At 41.1% G+C, this 18,763-nt stretch overlaps 1 protein-coding gene across 1 annotated transcript in view; it reads left to right on the top strand.

The window, feature by feature from the left end:
• Window positions 1-18,548, top strand: part of CCBE1 (collagen and calcium binding EGF domains 1) — a 94,598-nt gene extending 76,050 nt beyond the window's left edge. Inside the window, exons 5-11 of the mRNA XM_064736458.1 lie at window positions 113-250; window positions 5,337-5,443; window positions 10,115-10,235; window positions 12,211-12,350; window positions 12,442-12,477; window positions 13,007-13,042; window positions 14,542-18,548. Coding sequence (XP_064592528.1) covers window positions 113-250; window positions 5,337-5,443; window positions 10,115-10,235; window positions 12,211-12,350; window positions 12,442-12,477; window positions 13,007-13,042; window positions 14,542-14,775 — 812 coding nt within the window. The 3' untranslated portion in view covers window positions 14,776-18,548. The remainder of the gene's footprint in view (window positions 1-112; window positions 251-5,336; window positions 5,444-10,114; window positions 10,236-12,210; window positions 12,351-12,441; window positions 12,478-13,006; window positions 13,043-14,541) is intronic.
• Window positions 18,549-18,763: the final 215 nt, after the last annotated feature.

The raw sequence follows: 18,763 nt of genomic DNA, 5'->3' as shown, positions 1-18,763 counted from the left end.
ACTTGTTTGTTTGACCACAAAATCTCTCTTTACCTCTTAAGGAAGTCTTTTATTGTGTTGGAGGTCTGAAACCTCCAGCTACGGGGCATTTTTAATCTCTGCTTCTCTCCAGATATCGACGAGTGTGCCACGAGCAACGGGACTCTGTGCTCTCAGATCTGTGTCAACACCGTGGGCAGCTACAGGTGCGAGTGTCACGAAGGCTACATCCGGGAGGAGGATGGCAGGACATGCACCAGAGGAGATAAAGGCAGGTGCTAGTGCAGACTAAATGTCCTGGATGCCTAAAGGGCTGGTCTGTCATGAAGAGGAACTGTTCCCAGTGCTACACTTGGAGCCGGGGGTCCAAAGCTGGGATGTAGCTGATGCTCCTGTGGGGTATCCAGGCAGCTCTCTGGGCACCTGAACACCTGTGGAGCAGCCCTGCCAAACTCTCTCCTCCAATGCACAAGTACACTGGGGGATGTGGAAGGCATCTTCTCCTAAGGAGGCAGAATGGCTGAACAATGAAATTTACCATTACAGCTTCAGTGAGGTCATTCCTGCTGGATCCAGTTGCTAAAAGCCATAGTTTGCTCCAATACTTGCCTGGATTATAACTTTTTGTGGTCCCGAGCTAAGGAGACCCAGGAAAAAATCTTAACAGATGAAGAGCCATAAAAATTTTCACTGATTTCACCTGTAAATTAAATAATTTCAGTAATTTTAATTTGTATTGACACACCCACATCTGAGATTAGCAAAAGGCCCTGGGTTGGATGGCTAGTGCCCCTTGGCCCTTAGAGGCTCAAAAATGTGTGCTTGGGGATCCAACACATTTTCTAAGCCTCGCTTAAATCAATTTCTAAATTACATTGACCAAGACCAAATGCTGCTGACCTGTAATTATGTCAAATTGTGTGTCTTATTTTTTTCTTTCTTCTTCATTTTTTTAAATGGAATGTAATAGGAAATGAGCAAATGTAAGGGCTTGTTCTTGCATCTCACTGTTGGTTCAGAGTGTACACATGTGCTGTGCACAAATTATTTTAAAGGTTTGACCTCATCCTAGTTAATAAATTACAGCATTTAGAATACTACAGAATAAATACTGATATGAAAATTTAAAAAGAAGGGAGGAAGAGAACAGTGGTCTGAAAAAAAAAACCCAACAACTTTTGATGAATGGTGAGTTACCACAGGTTCATCAATTAATGCCTGAATGTGGTCTCACAGTGTGATCCAAATCCCACCGGATGGCCAGAGCAATTTATAATTTTCATTTTCATCTGAAAATGTGTATCTGGGGCCACTCCATTAGCTGTAATTCTTCCTTATTGTTTTAAATTTTTTTTCCGTATCAGAGTGTGTGTGTGCATGTATGTGATAAATAACCTAGACAATCCCCCTACAAATAGGAGGGGTTTTTAAAATATTCCTCTGGGTAGTTCAAATTTCTTTATAGAGTAATGTCCAAAGCATTCAGGATAACCAACCATTCAAAATATTCAAGGCTATAAAAATTATTCTACTGTTTGAAAACCACCATTTTTACACTGAATGTACCCCAGCACATAAAAGTGCCAATTCCAGCAGATAATCTCGGATGAAACACCCACCATCTCTCCAGATATCTCCCCAGCCAGCTGTGCGAAGTAAAGAAGGATGTTTTCTGGTCAGTTAGCTCGCTGTACTGCACACAGATGTTGGGAATTTTGGGACCCGGGTGGACACGACACGAGGAGCCGTGTCCGTGCCCGTTCCCAGGATGGGGTTTGGCCGTGCGAGGAGCGGCTGCAGCGCCCAACAGCGCCTGCCTTTATCTCCACCCCGCGGCCGGCCCCAGCCCTGCACCGCGCCCGGCCGGAGCGCCTGCCCAATGAACGCATCGTTCGCTCTTCATCACAGCCGGAACATCCACGTTTTATCTTAAAATTTAGTGGGAGAGGCAAAACCACTATACCGTTCTCCTTTTCTAACGAGGATGCCTGTTTTCCGGGAGATACAGCCGTGTTCTCATTGTTCCAAAGGATGCCATTCTGACACTTTTTTGGCTCTGTAAGTGGCTGTGATGTGGTCACCATTTTTTCGGCTCTGTGAGTGTCCTGACACTGAGCTTTGGGTTGGTTCGTGGACGCAAGAAGAGGGAGCATTTTTTTCTTGCACCCACATTCACATTTGGTGGAGACAATGCAGCTACCCACGCAGAAGCAGGCAGATGAAACCATCTCAGCAGGCTGAGCCCAGATAATCCAACACAGATGATCAGCTCAAGAGCCCCCATGCGAAGACTGCCCGCAGAAGAGCTCCCGCAGAGCTCTCCCCTGCCAGCATCTCCTCCTCCTCTCCCAGCATCAGCAAGGCACGGCCTCCATGCCCATACACAAAGCCCTCCCCAAGCAGATCCCTCAGCAATAGGTGCCACAGGGCTCACCAGCATCTCACCAAGATTAAAGGGCTCCCATCCTGTGTAAGCTAGATTTTGTGTTCTGAGAGCCTCTATGAAATGGGGCTGCTTTAGGCCTTCTTCAAATTAATTTCAGTTTCCTTATGTAAATCTGTGCAATGGGAGCAAGTTATATAAGTGCCTTGCTCAGTGGTGGCCCAGCTGAGCCTGGTAGGTGACCTCGGTTTCTGCACCATGCGTGGGTGGCTCCATCTAATGGCCTTTTGCCTCTGCTGGCCCGTCCTAGGTGAATTCTGGCTTTATCCACACTTTGTTCTGACTTTTCTTGTAGTTTGGTCCTGATACAGGGTTGGATGGGGGTAGAGCAAATGTTTGATGGATGACTCCTTCCCTGGGCAAATCATCACCTCTGTCTGGTATGAGTTAGGGGGATTCCACCTCTCTCCTGAGATGCAGCTCATGCTGGCTCATACAAGGATCTTGGACTTCTTCCTTCAACAAGTCAATCCAGCCAGCTTTGCAGAAATCTCACTGGTATGACATTTCCCAAACATTAGCTGATCCCCCCAGCACTCGTCTCCATGGATTGTTTTATCTATGCTTGTCAGCCCTCTGTGTCACATCCTTCAGGAAGACAAACTGGGTTCTAAAATGAAACACAAGGCCAAATTCACTGCTTCTTAATCTGCATATAATTCCACAGATTCTGGTGGGATTGCATTAGGTTTCCAACAGCAGAGGCTCTGGCAGTTTCTCCACATGACTGTGTGTTGCTTTCAGCAACATTTCCTAACACAATGATAGAACTCATTTGGTGAGATAACTATAAAAAGAAATCTTTCTTTGGAACAGTAAAAAATCCAGACTTGATTGGTGTTTGTAAAAGAAAGAAAAAAAAGTTGGTTGTTTTTGGTTTTTTTTTTTTTTTATGGCTCCATATACATCCTTCTGTAACTCCTACACAGGTCCAGAAATGGGCATGTCAAGACACTGGGGTTTTCTAAAGGAAGATGAAAAATTGGAGATGGAGGAAGAACTCTGCAATAACTGACTTGTAGTCAAGAGCAAATTTATTTTACCGAAATGTAAAGTGGTGTCTTCATTACACCACATCAATTCCCTCTTAAGGAAAAAAAGCCCTGCATGGTGAAGATTATTTCAGCTACAAGAGAAAGGTTTATGGGCAAAGAGGGTTTGGAGGGAATTAAAGGCAAAAAATTATTAGCATTAGGAATATAGGAGAGAAGGAGCAAAGCAGCATATACTGTGTATTCCAGTATCTTCACAAAAATGCTGGATCTTCTCTGGGAGGTCTTGTGGCTAAATAGTTTTGGATCCAGCATAGCTGAAGTTTGGTGAAATTCTATTCTGTGCTGTGTAGAGTCCACTGGAAAACATCAAGTAGTACCACCTGGTCTTAAACATTGGAGCCATCTGAGCACTGCACAGAAAGCTGATCAGGTACAAAACCTGTGCTGGGGAAAGGGCTGGGAAGCTCAAACAGCAGTGTGCTTTCTGCCATAAAAATGGTAAATAATATGTGCAATATAGGAAGGCTGTTGGAGTGCAGCCATGGGAACAGGCAGTTCATGACTGAGGAAAAAATCCAGGCCTTTGTGCCCCAATTTTCCAATCAGTCCTAATAGCTCTCCTAAGGCTCCTGGTTATTCCAGCATCTTGCCCTTATATCTGTCTCCTAACTGATTAGCAGATAAGCTAGATTAACTTTTGACTTCTAAAATCAATATGCCATTATAGGCAATGGAATAAACATACCTTCCCAAATATGTGCATAGGTGGTCTGTAGACAACCATCAGATGGTTGCAGTCTTCCACACTGGACCTTGCAAATATTTAAAATCAAGTAACACGTAATATTTTTTGTATTAGAAGCTTCAAGGTTCATTTCAAAAGATGCAGATGTTTCAAAATCAATACACATTTCTGAAAAGATGAAGGGCATTTAATCCAAGAGACAAGCGTAACACAGTAACTCAGCATGATGCAGTTGATCCTTTTGGAAGACTTTGGAGATTCCCTGGCTTTAACAAGAGCACCTGCAGAGCTTTTCCATTGTGGGACATGCTCTGAAAGGTCAGTGTTCAAACACGCCCAGCAACCCTCACAGGTAACATCATACAAGGCTACACATCATGTGCAAAGCCTCAATAGACTTGATATTTCTCAACAATGTTGAAGTGAAAAAAAATTCACCTAGAGTTTACCAGTATGTGTCACCCTGTGGTTTGGAAACCAGATTTGTCTTTAAGCAGACATCTGTTACAACAATCCTTGTTTGCTTGCAATGCAGAACTGCTTGACTGTGTATGGTACTGGGAAAAGGACAAAAATAACATTTGCAATATCTCTCGCAGTTTGAATAATTTAATGGATTCTTGAAAAGATCCTATTCATGCGTAGTATCAACAGATGTGACCCTTCCTCTTGTGTGGATTTAAATCCCTGTCATTAATCTCAATCCCCATCTCTGCCCAGGCTAATTCCATCACATGGAGAATAACCCATGATGATAAAGAGCAGTTTGTGCAAAATGAGTGAAATAAGCATATTCTTAGGGATTTTACTGTAATTTATAGCATATGAAAATTTGCCCTTCAGGGGACTATAAGTCAGTTCAGATCTACGGGGTTAGTCTACCCTAAACAAAAAGATAAAAGAAGGGGTGTGAACTTTTCCAGGTATTAAACAAATGAATTCTCTGGGGACAGTTAACTGGAAACAGCTGCTTTAAAAATGTGCTCAGAGCTGTCCCTGCAAAGTTTCTCAGCCTTACATAGAAATTTACAGTCAAGGATTTCATAATGGTAGGATTCCCTTCTCTTTTCACAGTCTGGGGAAATATAACAACCTTCAAGTTGCTTTTGCTATCGCTTTATGAATTTCTTTCCTTTGGATCTTTACATTTATAGTGGAAACTGCTTTCTTTCAGTTGGGCTTCCTGAGAAATCTGAAAATGTGGCAAAACCGGGGACATGCTGTGCCTCTTGTAAGGAATTCCATCAAATAAAGCAGACAGTTTTACAGCTGAAGCAAAAGGTATGAACACTGATCACTCATGTTTTTACCAGACCTGCGTGTTTTACAGCAACTGAGGTTAATTTCTATGTTTGGAGCTGTCACTGACATGTGGTTCTTGCACATACAAAGAGAAGGGCAATGTATTTTAAAATCATGTAGGAATGATATCTCTTCCTTATGCTCTTGTACAATTTGTTATCAGATTGGTCCCCAAGTCCATGGAGCTGTGTTACCAAGCTTGTGGTAACAGAGTCTGACAAACACCCATCCCAGGCTGAGCCCAGGTTTCTTGGCAATCTGTGCTGGCCTGAGTTTTTCATTCACTCTGAATGCACAGGATTTTGGAAATGATCCACCTCTAGAGTAAGCATGTGCAAAACATTTCATAGATGTGGGAACATGATTTTTCATTAATAGGATGCTGGTACAGGATTCTTGCCAAATAAGTGTAGGACTAAACAAAAATATCACTAGGTTTAAATATGACTTTCCCCTTAAAAAAGAAAAACCCTCAGTCACAAACCTTCTGGTGTTTTCTTGCCTATTCCCTTGCTAGTAGAGAATAATGCATTTAGAAACTTTTCCTGGGCTTCAATTGCTCACAATGTAGCTTCCTTTTGCATTTTAGTAGTACAATAATGAAAGAGTAGTAGTGAGATAATGCAAAGACACAGCCTCAGATTTGGAGAGCCATATGCAGGGATGCAGGTGTAATGCCTTTTCTGGTGGCATCTCCTTTGAACACTAAGGTTCTTTCAAATTGAAGCTTTCTGTAGGAACATTCTCAGCAGATCATGCTGACAGGCTGCAATTATTTCTCCCAGGGTACTCAACCAATTTCTTTCCATTGTGTCTAAACACAATTTGGTGTATTCAGTCATTGCATTTGATGTTACTCATTTAATATTAGGAAGAAAGAAATATTCCTTATTAAAGTGAAATTTACTGAGGTTGGAGATACTCTTTATCTCCAAAATCTCAAAACATCATGTATTCCTTCTGAATCAGTATGAACACAAACATGGAAGTGACAGAATTTCATGTGTGATGGAAATTCTGTTTTTAAAAAAAAATGGTAGCAGAGAGGTTAAAAAAGGATCCATGCCTTTGAGTGGCTGTTTCTCCAGCTGTTTTCCATGATGCTGAGCAGGCTCACACTGACCTCCAGGGAAGGATCTGGGGGTCACATTGTTGGCCACATTGTTTGCTCGAGAATTGATTGATGGAACTAATGGGAGGTTTTTGTGTCTAACTTCTGCTGTTAGATGCTTGTGTTCAAAACTCATTCCAGGAAAACTCAGACCACTGAGACCTGTCATTGTAGGCATTTGTGTAGTAGCTGTGTAGCAGCTCACTCTTGCTTCACAGCTAAATCTTGTCATAGTCCCTAACTTAATTTTTCCCCCTGTATACCCCTAGTGAGACTTGATCGACCTGGCATCCTCAGAGGGAGCCCACAGGGTTGTGCTCCACATGGAAGGAGCTGAAAGAGAAGGTTCTCAATACCCTCAGCAACTGTTACCCCAAAGAAAAGAGAGTTTTTGTCTATGCTGAATGAAGACCTGGCCCCATGGTGCTTCTCTGCCCAGGGAGACATCAACCCTCATGTTTCACCAGCCACTTGCCACGGCCAAGTTCCCCTGGGGAGAACATCTCTCAATAGCTGTGGTTAAAGCTGTTCTGTTTTACATAGAAAAGTTAATTTCTGTCTGCTAGGGAGATGGTTTATGAAATGAGTCTTCAGTCTTGTGGTTAAGCTTTTCAGATTTTATGACCTTTATTCAAAATTGTGGTTAGCAGAAAAGCCTGTCATCCAATGAGATGCACTGTCCTGATAGACTAGAGGTCTGTGGGCAGTCCTAGGTTGATCTAAGACCTTGATGAAAGGAAGAAGAGTGGGAAGCTGAAAAACTGAGGAAAATATATCTGGCATGCTGACACGCAGCCAACAATTAAAATAAGAAAAAAACTGAGTAAGTTTGGTCCTATTGCACAGATGTGTTTAAACATCTTAATTAGAAAGCCATGTTCCACATCACTCCTGACAAGCACTGTCCAATTTTCTAAACCACAGACCTCCTAGAAACTATGCAAAACTCCAAACGCAACATGCAAAACAGCACATGGAAGATTTATTTCTAGAACAGCCTTTCTTTAGAATTTACTCTTGCTAATATTTGGATGCACATGGGAAAAACAACCAAAATATTATTTTCCAAGGGCCATTAGGATTTGGAGTCGAAGATGGAGAAAGCCAAGGTTACCCTGGACTAGGATCCTGGTTCAGTTAAAAGGTGAAACAGAAATTAGGCCAGTGAGTATATCCAATATCTAGGAGGATGTGAGTCAACAACAAAAACACATGGTTTGGCCCAGAGCATGTAACAACCATTTTCTGGCCAGAAGATATCAAAGAGCAGTGAGCTAGACCAGAGCCTGGGTATTTTGGCACTCCTAGTGTGTACTTCCAGTCCAGCTGAGTCAGTGGGGAAGCATGCATAGATGCTTTCACAGCAGCTATGTGATTTCTTTTCTAACTTACTCAGTTGTTACAACAGCCTGGCTGGCAGGAAGAAGTAAATATTTAAGCATCAGAAGAGAATACACTTCCAAATCCACTTCGTGATGAGTCTTTGCCACTAAATGCGCATTTTTACTCCAGTCTGACCATTTGCAGTATAACCTGAAGAGTATTCGTGGCTGGGTCTATGTACAAAGTGACATCTATTTATCAACTGATACAGCTGTAGATCCCCAGAATTAGATATTTACATGCAAGCTAAAAAGAGGTCTTCAATTAATCTGCCACTCAGTTGTGGCCACACCTAAGGAAAAGCACCCACTGATGACACTGAAAATATTCTCAAAAAAACTACTTTAAAAATATAATACTCTCAGGTAGCCACAGGATTTGACTTTTTGTCTCTGCTTTTGCTTGGCAGCATTGGAACCACAGAGTCCTTGACTGATTTGTGTCATGTAGTGGAAGTTTTGTACCATGGTCCTTGCAAGCCTTTCCTTTGTATCCAGCCAGGAACAGCTGAGAAAGCTTCAAGGTCACTGGTAAACAAAACACACGTTTTCCTTTGAAAAAGCAGAGATGACAGCTCACCCCAGAGCTATAGGTGTGCTGAAGCCTCATTTTCTGTGTGAAAAGCAAATTCATAGGAGTGAGAATATAAGAAACACCTTCTGGGACTTCTGTGAAAATATGATCTCATCCGGCCACTGATTTCTGCAGGGGTGGAGTGAATATACCAAATTCTTGTTAAACATACATCATGATTCTTAATTTGCCTATAGTGTAGTCATCTGGTCTTTGGAACCGCAATTGTCTCCAAAACCTAACTCACAAATGGCTGATAAATCCTTGTGTTCCTGTCATCACATTTTGAGTTCCAGTCTCAAAATCAAACTGGTGTTTTGGAAATGCCACCAAGAGTTATTCCAGCATTTTCAGCCTTTTTTCCTGATTTGTTTTCTTCCTTCAGAACTGTCCTGTGCATTCAACCCCAAACTACAAGCAGCACAGGCTGCCTTTAAATTGTAATCCTTAAGCAATAACATGTTTGCCGAAGGAAATTTTCCCAGTTCAAGTAGGTACTGCAGGTGCATAACACTGTAGTGTTTCCCTGTGCATTACATTAGGTTTCCAGTAATGGCAGAAGAATATATGTCAAATAATTACAGAAACAGGTAGGAGTCTTAAGAACAGCACAGCTCAGAGAATTCCAGATAGCTGATAAAAAGCTTTGTCAAATAGCAGGAGTCATCATCTATATTATTCAATGCAGCTCTCACAGGCAAATGCTGCAGAATTCAGCATCAACTTATCCAATGAGCCAAATTCATTCAAGAAGCAACAAAGTTCACCCAGGGGTAGCTCTGCACTGCTATTGCTGGAATAGTTTTCCAGTTCAATTTGGCAGTGCAAAATCTCCAAGTCTACATGCAACCACTCACCACTAATAAACTCCTTTCCTCACTGCACACCAGCCTCTTGGCTGCTCCAGGCATCCTTCAGCTGCCTCTTAAGAGACTAAACATTTGCAGAATATTTCTAAATATGTTTAATTATTAAATACATTCAACTGGATAGGTGAATGTTTCATGGATAATTAAACAGGTAATGGATAATGACAGTTTAAAGTGTCGTATGCAGTTCTGCTTGTATTCTCACTTACTTTATCTTTGTCTCTCTGTGCAGAGCAGATCCAGACATCTAATGGGTTAAACAGTGTGGTTACTTTCCAGGGCCAGATTCACAAAGGATTTAGGGTTCTCATTAAAACCTATGGAAAGTTAGGGACTTGTGCAGCAATTCAGGACTTAAATATCTGAGAAAATGTTGCCCTGAGAAAGGCAGTAAATGAATAGAGGAAACTTCAAATAAGGAAAAACAGGTTTCCTGAGAAGCAGTAATGAGACTTAAGTTTTTCAGAACTTGTTGCTGTGTTTCTCCTGAATTTCCTCTGTCCTCTGTTGGATTGGCTTGCAGTATTTCCACAGTGACTTGAAAAGTGAACAGATTCACAGAATAAGAATGTTTTTCTGATTATATCAATCAAGGATATGAATAAACTCATTATATTTCCTGAAATATTTAAATGTAGTCTTTTAAATGTAGTTTTTCTGGCTGAACAATTAAGTCTTACACAGATTTTTTTTTTTTTTTTTGCCTTTTGGCAGGTTGCTTTGCTGCCAAATAATGCTGCTGATCTTAGCAAGCAAATCACTGGTGAAAAAGTGCTTGCCTCTAATGCATATATCCCTGGCCCCCCAGGCCAGCCTGGCCAACCAGGCCCTCCAGGTAATACCAGAGGGGTGGAAATGTGCAGGATTGTTGTGCAGGAATGTTTAGCACTAAAAAAGTAAACTTCAGTCTGGTTTCAGTAAACTTCAGCATGATTTCATATTTCATTTCATATCATATGATTTCATATGTTTCATATTTTGATTGATATGTTTGCATTTGTGCTAAATTAAAACAAACAAACAAACAAAACTTTATGGGTGTTATGGTCAGCTTCTGCCAACTGTCTGACATCATCCATTGTAACTCCGTGTGTTTCTTGGCATGCAAGCTGTGTTTGTCCTGTATGTGTCAAATTTCTCCCTCTCCCTGGGATATCTCACCTGCTGCAGTTGTCATTTCCTGTGTTTTAACTCTGTCTTAAAACACTCTCCATTTCATTTCAGGAATATCTATTGCTTAAGCTCAGTCAGGATTAGAGGAAAAAATGTTCTTTCAGTTTGTAGGAGTTTGTGCCAACTCTTATTTTTCTTTGTCTGATTTTCAAGGATTCATCTGTTGGTTTTATGTTGTATCCCAGATTGAAAGCAATCTGAAAAAGAAAAGTATAACTCCACTCACACCTTCTTTGCTAAGTTATAGATTGAAACACAGTGAAAAACAAAGAAATTCTAAAGCCCGAACTTAATCCAAACACCTTGCATCTGGTGGCCAACAATACTCAAAATTTTGCAAATTATGTTGAATGCAGATCTAATTTTGGATCAGCAATAAATCCAAGCATTGTGCTGGATTTCATCAGGATTCTTACAGAGTACTGGCAAATACTCCTTATGAGGATTGATTTACTCCCTCCTGAACTCACCTCATCTTCCCATTTATATCCCCTTTTGCAATCTTGCTTTTTCTGAGTCACTATCTCATTTTCCTGGAGGATGAATATCTTCAGTCTTCAGTTCTCCATAAGTGCAAGGACTGTATGTTTAGAAGTTCAGCAACAGACTCTGAAGGGTAGAGTGGGCTGCTTCGCAATTCCTCCAAGGAATTGAGGAGCCTGACCCTGCAGATCTCCCACCCACTGGGTTTCCCCTTGACTGAGCTGTCCGAGGTACTGTAGAAATCTGAAAACCACCCCTAAAAACCCCCTTTAAACCCTTGATCACCTCCTCTGCTGTCCCCCCTGGGAGAGTCCCAGGAACAGAACTTGAGTTGTCTCCTTTTGAAAATCCTAACTGTACATATTCAGTCCTGCTGAATGCTTTTTACCCTCTGCCTTTTATTCTTTATGTTTTTCATGTGCCCTCAGTATGAAGAGAAGTGTTTCCTCCTCTAATCATGAAGCATTTGAACTAGGGGCATTTTAATGGTCTTTATTGTCTGCAAATGTTGTTTCAGGTGCCTGATTTTCTGGTTTATGTTTCTGGCTCAAGTTTCTCTTGAGCTAAACATATGTTTTGTTGCCTGAGTGCTTCCTAAAAAGTAACATGCTCTGCTGAACCAGCAGAAGATGAAAATTATGTAAAGCAAAATGGAATAAGAGAGCCTTTTTTCCCCTAACACACTGGCTATTGCACTGGGCAAAAGAGAGGTGCAGCCCCCCACTGGAAAGAGCTTGCTTGTGTCAGTCATGTAGATGCCCATGACCCAAAATTCCCATGAGTTTTCTGAGGCTTTCTTTTTATGAGATGCTTCTAAATGTGATTTGTTCTTCTTCGTGTGCAAATGAGGCGTTTGTGCTTTTCTTTTCATTCCCAGTCTGTGTCCCTAATCACCTGGCAGACTCAAATTCTTGTTATACACAAGATTAAATTGGTGGTCATCTCTTGTAGCTACTGTGACAAGGGTTAATGTTGTCTCAGATGGCTGCTGATGTACAGATACAGATAAATCAATCGGTTGTGTTGTTGTGGATTTGGGTGTGTTTAAGTAACCAGCCCACTGGGTCTTTAAAAAAAAGTCATTCCTCATTTCTTGCACTGATGAAGCGTCGTGAAGGCTTTCTCTGGCAGGTAACTTTTGCTTTTGATTTCAGGGGCTCCAGGACCTAAAGGGAGTCAAGGAGCTCCTGGATTACCTGGACCTCCTGGCCAACCAGGCCCTCGTGGATCAATGGGGCCAATGGGCCCATCTCCAGACATATCACACATTAAGCAGGGCAGACGGGGCCCTGTGGTCAGTATTCCTGTCTCCTGCCGTGCACTGCACAAGTGCCCTTGGCTCCACAGCTTCTCACACCCATGTGACACTTTCTTTTCTCTTGCAGGGCCCACCTGGCGCCCCAGGGAGAGATGGTAGCAAGGTGAGGAGAGGTACTAATTTCTATAACATGGGCACATGCACATATGAAGTGCAGGCTTGCTAGAGAGACTCTACATACTTGTAGTCACACCCTTTTGCTACCTCATTTCCTTTTTTAAGATGAAAGCATCCTGTTTTCCGACTCCTTCATGTCATCTTTCTGCTATTTTGTGTTTGCCATTCCTAAGGTCTTGCAAATAGTCCTACCAAGCTCTATGCCACACTGAATTATTTTGTTTCTCTGCAGTTCTTTTGGCTTTTCCATGAAGAAATGTTGATGCTTTAGCCTTTTTCATTCATTGTGAATTCTTCATGTTCATTGATTCACTTGTTACTGTCCAGGATTCTCCACTCTGTTCCCACTAGAATCAGCAGCAATTTCCTTGCATTCCTCCTTCACTTCCTTTTCATTTTCCAAATAAGCATCAGCTGATGATTCTTGATCTGGGGACAGTAAATGAGGATACAGAAGCAAACTTTTAAAATTTGCTTTAGTCACAGCAAACTAACTGAGGTGGTATTGATTACAGGGGGAGCGAGGAGCACCAGGACCAAAGGGGATACCTGTAAGTATTCCACACAGGAGGAATTTCCACAACAGAGTGATGTTGACTGCTAACCACAGGTCAGCCAAAAGTTAAAGAAAAAAAACTCCTGTGCCAAGATAACAGATAATTTACATACACAGAAAATGCTGTTGGAAACAAAGTAATTACCTGTTTTCATCCAAATGTTTTTGCCTACAAATCTCTTCCTCTGCTGAGTGTGCAACCGAAGGCAGTAGGTGACACCCTCAGAAGGCAGAACAATGCAGGGTGCTACTTAGTGCAGTTCAACCTCTGCTCCCAACAGGAATTTGATCCCTGGAACCTTTTAAAATCCTGCTCCTCACCTCTCTCAGATTTGGGAAACTAGAGGTTTTGAGTTCCAGAGGAAGGAATGAATATTGGTGATCTGTGTTCAGGTGAACTTGTTTAAAAAAATCTCTGGGGTCCCTAGCACAGGAAGGACATGGATCTGTTCAAGCAAATCCAGAGAAGGCCACCAGGCTGATCAGAGGGCTGGAGCAACTCTCCTATGAGGAAAGGCTGACAGAGTTGGGATTTTTCAGCCTGGATAAAAGGTGGCTTCAGGGTGACCTAATGGCATCCCTGAAGGGAATCCACAAGGAAGATGGAGAGGGACTATTCACAAGGGCATGTAGTGACAGGACAAAGGAACGGCTTCAAACTGAAAGAAGGCAGGTTTAAATTAGGTATTAGATATTAGGATATCTTCTGTGAGGGTGGTGAGACACTGGCACGGGTTGCCAAGAGGAGCTGTGGGTGCCCCATCCCTTCAAGTGCTTAAGGCCAAGCAGGATGGGGCTCTGAGCAATCTGGTCTATTGAAAAGTGTCCCTGCCCACTGCAGAAGTGCTGGGACTATATGGTCTTTAAGGTCCCTTCAACCCAAATCACTCTGTGATTCTATTCATTTATGGTATTTTCTCATTGGTGGAGTTAATTTTTAAGAGTGTGACCAGTAGAGTGTGCTCATTATTAACAATTTATTTTACTGTGTGAAGTCAACTAAAAAGAAATAATAATTTTCTAAAATCAGATACTCTCTGCGTTGTAATTCCCAATAAATATATTTAGAAAGTGATTGACTGCAGCGAGGTTACCATATTGAAAAGACAAATAATAGCAATCTTAAAAGAATTTGTTGATTAATCATTCTAAGAATGTAATTTATGTCAGTTTAATAAGCAAGAAGACAAGAAACCAAGATTATTCCCCTCTATTCCCATGAGGTCTGAAGATATTCTTATGAAGCAAAGGAACTGTTAAGTGACAAAAGTACTGAGCATTTTGTAAATGTTAAGCTCTGTCTGCAAAAACATCTGATTCTTTCAAAAATTGTTTCCTGATTAAAGGTGGTTAAAAAACAGACCATTAGCTTTTGGGAATTGATACAAAGCAGAATTTTACTGAACAACTCCTGCAGGAGTAATTCTATCAGCCAGTTTGAAAACTGTAAGAGCAAGGTGGATTGTGATTAATGGCAGTGCCTTGTGACTGCAGGGCCCACCGGGTTCATTTGATTTCCTATTGCTGATGATGGCAGACATCAGAAATGACATCGCTGAGCTGCAAGAGAGAGTGTTTGGACACAGGACTCACTCATCAACAGAAGAGTTTCCATTACCTCAGGAATTCACAAACTATCACGACACAGTAGACTTTGGATCCGGAGAAGACTACAAACCACGGGCAACATCCAGAAACACCAGGATACAGAAGGCAGACCACCCTTAGCTATTCCTCCTGAACAACAAAGCCTCTTTAGAATTCTTCAATATAAAAAAAATGCACTGACAATGTAATATATATATATATATGTGTGTGTGTGTGTGTGTGTATATATATACATATATATATATATATATATATGTCTTATTTCCCATTTTTCTTTCTGCTTTTCCTGAACCATGCTGCCTGTACTGTAGCTTTCCTGGTTCATGGTAGCCTCCTTGCAAAAATTCCATACTGCCAAGCCTGCACTGTGCATTGTACAAAAAAAACCTTCTTAGCATGTAGTATGATTAAGGCATGCTCTAGCTAGTAACACAGACCACAGCATTCCATCTGCCTACTTTGCATTCTATGTCCAAATGACCCAGTACACAAATTTTGCCAGGGACAAAGGGTTAGCTGAACATCATCCTCGAATTATGATAGTGAACACTTTGGTCCACAGTTACTTTATGAGTGCAAATAAATTATACCACTAAACTCAAGTCTCCAGCTACTGTCCCCAGGCTTAGGAGAGTGTCAGAAGTGGACCCCTTTTTCACAGCAGAGGCCATCTGTAAGTGAGACATGCCTTCTACTATGCCTCATCAAGGCAGAAAAAGGCAAAAAAAAGTTGAAGGGTTAGACAAGGGTGCTGCTGCTTGATCAGTAAATTATTTAGCTTTGTGTTGCTAGAGTATTGTTCAGACAGTCAAAAGATGTGTGTGTCATAAATTGCTTTGAGTCACACACAAACACTACTTTTTCTTTACCATTGCCCCACTGCTCAGTGTGAAGGCCAGTTAGCTTTCTCAACAGATTTGTGTTGGATACATTACACAAAGATAATCAAGATAAAGGGGATGTTTAAAGCAGGAAACCAAATCAAAAGTGAATCAGGCAGGCTTATTGGCAGGAACGAAATATATCCCAGCCTTGCAGAAAGAGTCAGGTTCTGATCTCCTGCAGGTGCATGTCTTCCCTGGTGAGATTCTGAAGTCTGAGTGAAATCAAGACCAGAGAAAGGCCTCATGTTTGCAAAGAGCTTCCACCTGTTTTGTTGCTCTGCTGCATGAGACCAACCTAAATGGCTTTCACCAGACTGGAACACAGAGTGGCAGTGTGTTTGGCTGGGTGTATGAGGAGTGTGAGCATGTGCAGGAGTGCATATGACAAAACATTTCAACTGGTACGAGGATGGCTAAGGAGAGGTACTGCACGTGGGATCCTATACTTGTGAATGGGGATAAAAGGGAGTGCCCTTTATTTACACTGGAAAATTGGATGCACAAGTTATACCATACCTCATGGATGAAGTATGTTGCCATTTCTTTTGGATTACTACAGCTGCTGAGGACTTTGCCATGCTTAGAATATAAAGTATATTAAGCACAAAATTTCAAGGTTGTGTCTGTGTAGCTGCTACTTCTACAGTATGTTTAGTGTTTGGTAGTGTCCATATCACAAATGCAAAGAGAAAGTTGTTACTTTGCCATGTTTTTCAGGGCTTGCATGTTCTAGTAGAATAAATACAGGTAAAAATATAAGAAGGGCCTTTTCAGACTATGTAAAGGTTTGGATTCCATTCCATATTCTCTGGGCTGAAAGACAGTTGGTGTAATCCTGACAGCATCAGTACAGGTCACGCTGCATAAACAGCTGTCTGTCTAGACTTTTCCATAACTTCTGTGTACTGTCTTAAGAGGATGTGTTCATTCCTGTAGCCATTTCCCAACGTCTCACTGCCACTAAGCCACAAGCCAGGACATTAGCTTTTAAGAACACTGAGTATTCTGTATTTCTTTTCACATTATATCTGTATTTACAAAGCAATGCCTAAGTTATGGGGATAGGTGAAAAAAATTCTAGAAATCTAACCCTGTGGTCCTTGGGCTTCTCCTCTGTCTGGGAGAAGCTCTGCCAGCAGCTGCAGATCCAAGCAATCTTGTGAATCACATAATAAGGGAGACTTGAGGAAGGTACCTGTGTCCAAAAGAGGGATGGTCTTATATGCAGCAGGCTGGAAAAAACCTCAAAGATAGCATGAACTGAGGCATTTGTGTCTTATTTTCTTAATTTCAAGCAGGCAACTAAGTATAAATTACATCATTTATGAATATGCAATTTTAATTAAGTTTGTTAAATGTCAAATGCTGTAATTTTAAATCTAGCAAATTATGGAGCCCTTGCATATGTTTACCACTGCACCCTGCTGGATCAGGCTGGTTCCCACTAGAGAATTAGTAGCTGCAGGTTTTTGACCATCAGATACTGAATGATCTAAAACTTCTGTTAGATGAGTCACTTCCTACATACAAACTAAATACTAATGCTTGCTGCCCACAAGATGATGTATTCTAAAAAAGGCACTTATTTTAGTTCTAAGTTCTGCTTTTAGGAATAGAGGCACATACCCAATGAGAAGTTCCGACAGTTTGACCATCAAATTTCAGGGAGAGGTGACAACTGCCCTGCTGTGTAAAAGTGCCCAGGGAGGAGCTATTCTGAGACTGGACCAGGAAAGCAGATAAAATACATATTTTGCTGTAAGCACATCAAGTTTTCCTACAGATTCATGAATATAAACATAGCACATGCTTCCATGCCTTTCTGAATGGAAACCTCAATGACTTCCCTTTCTGGAGCTGTCAGCACTGTCTTTCACAGTATATAAAAAAAGAAAGGTGACAGAATTTGCTCCTTGGTTTGCCCTTGTCATTGCCCTCCTCTGCACAGATTTCCTGCCTCAAAACTGTTTGAGTCCCAGCAGCAAGGAGGGAACACTATGGCAAAGACCATCCAGCATGACATCCCTGCAGCAGGGAGAGTCCCTCTGGGCACAGCTGGTTGGGAAGGGCCAGCCTTCAATCCACATCCAGCTGAGATCTCTGCATGGAACTTTCTCGTTTCTGATTACCTGTGTGGTCACTCATAATATATTGTGTCAGCAACATTTCATTCAGATTTTGGGGTAAACACAGAAAGGTTCAGAAAAGTGTCATTTTCTTCAGCACACCAAATGTTTCATAAAGCCAGAGCAGAGGAATCATTTCCAATCTTAAGTTTTGTTAGTGGTAGCCACAGAAGTCATTACCTTGCAAATTATTTATTACTCTGTGGCTCCAAAAATAACAAACTCTCCCAAGAATCCAAAACAAGAAAGCAGAAACTTCTACACTCATAGCTAGTCTCATTACCAGGCTTATGCACAAGACAACTTTGTTTCATATAAATGGTATGTATAATTTTATTAGAAAGAAATATTATTTTGATGTTAAGACATCAAATTATAAGCAGAAGGATAATAAAGAATTTGTTATTTTATTAATATTAGAAATATATTTAATGGGAGCATTTGCAAGAGTGTGTAGTGATAAGAAAATTCTGATTGTTAATGGGTTTAACAAAATCATGAATCTTGAAAAATGTTTTCTTTCAATACTGTGCCAAGTACATAAAGATTTAGTCTTTCTTGCAAAGCTGTAGTTCTGACATGCATTAATTCCTATATAGGCAGGCTAAATAAGAAAAGGATAGGAAAATTGATTGTAAATGGAATTAGGGTGGTGCCTGGAGTTACTGTTAGCATCACAGCTTGCAAAGCCTTCTGCCTAGAAGTATTTCAGAGTTAATGTACCAAGTCCCAGCACAGCAACAAAAGGTGGGGATGGGTCCAATTACCTGTTAATTTCACACTTTTAAAAATCCATATGTTTGTTCCTTTTACACATTCCAATAACTATACTGTTCACTTTATTTATATATAAAATACTAAAATGTGTATAAGATGACTGTGATTTTATGATGTATTCATAATAACAAAGATATTTTTTCTTACACTGTTGGTAGCTGCTTTTTATTACACTATGCCCTTTCTCTGCAACTGGAAGAAACGGATGGCAAGAAATCTCCTTACACTGTCTTCTAGCACTTTTCTTGGAGCTGAACGATACTGTCATAGTTCTTCACCTCTGGGACACGAGCTTTTGCAAGCTGGGGTGGGTTTCAGACT

This window comes from Zonotrichia leucophrys, chromosome Z, assembly GCF_028769735.1.
Source record: "Zonotrichia leucophrys gambelii isolate GWCS_2022_RI chromosome Z, RI_Zleu_2.0, whole genome shotgun sequence".
NCBI classification, from domain to species: domain Eukaryota; kingdom Metazoa; phylum Chordata; class Aves; order Passeriformes; family Passerellidae; genus Zonotrichia; species Zonotrichia leucophrys.
This window is presented reverse-complemented; position numbering and strand designations above follow the sequence as displayed.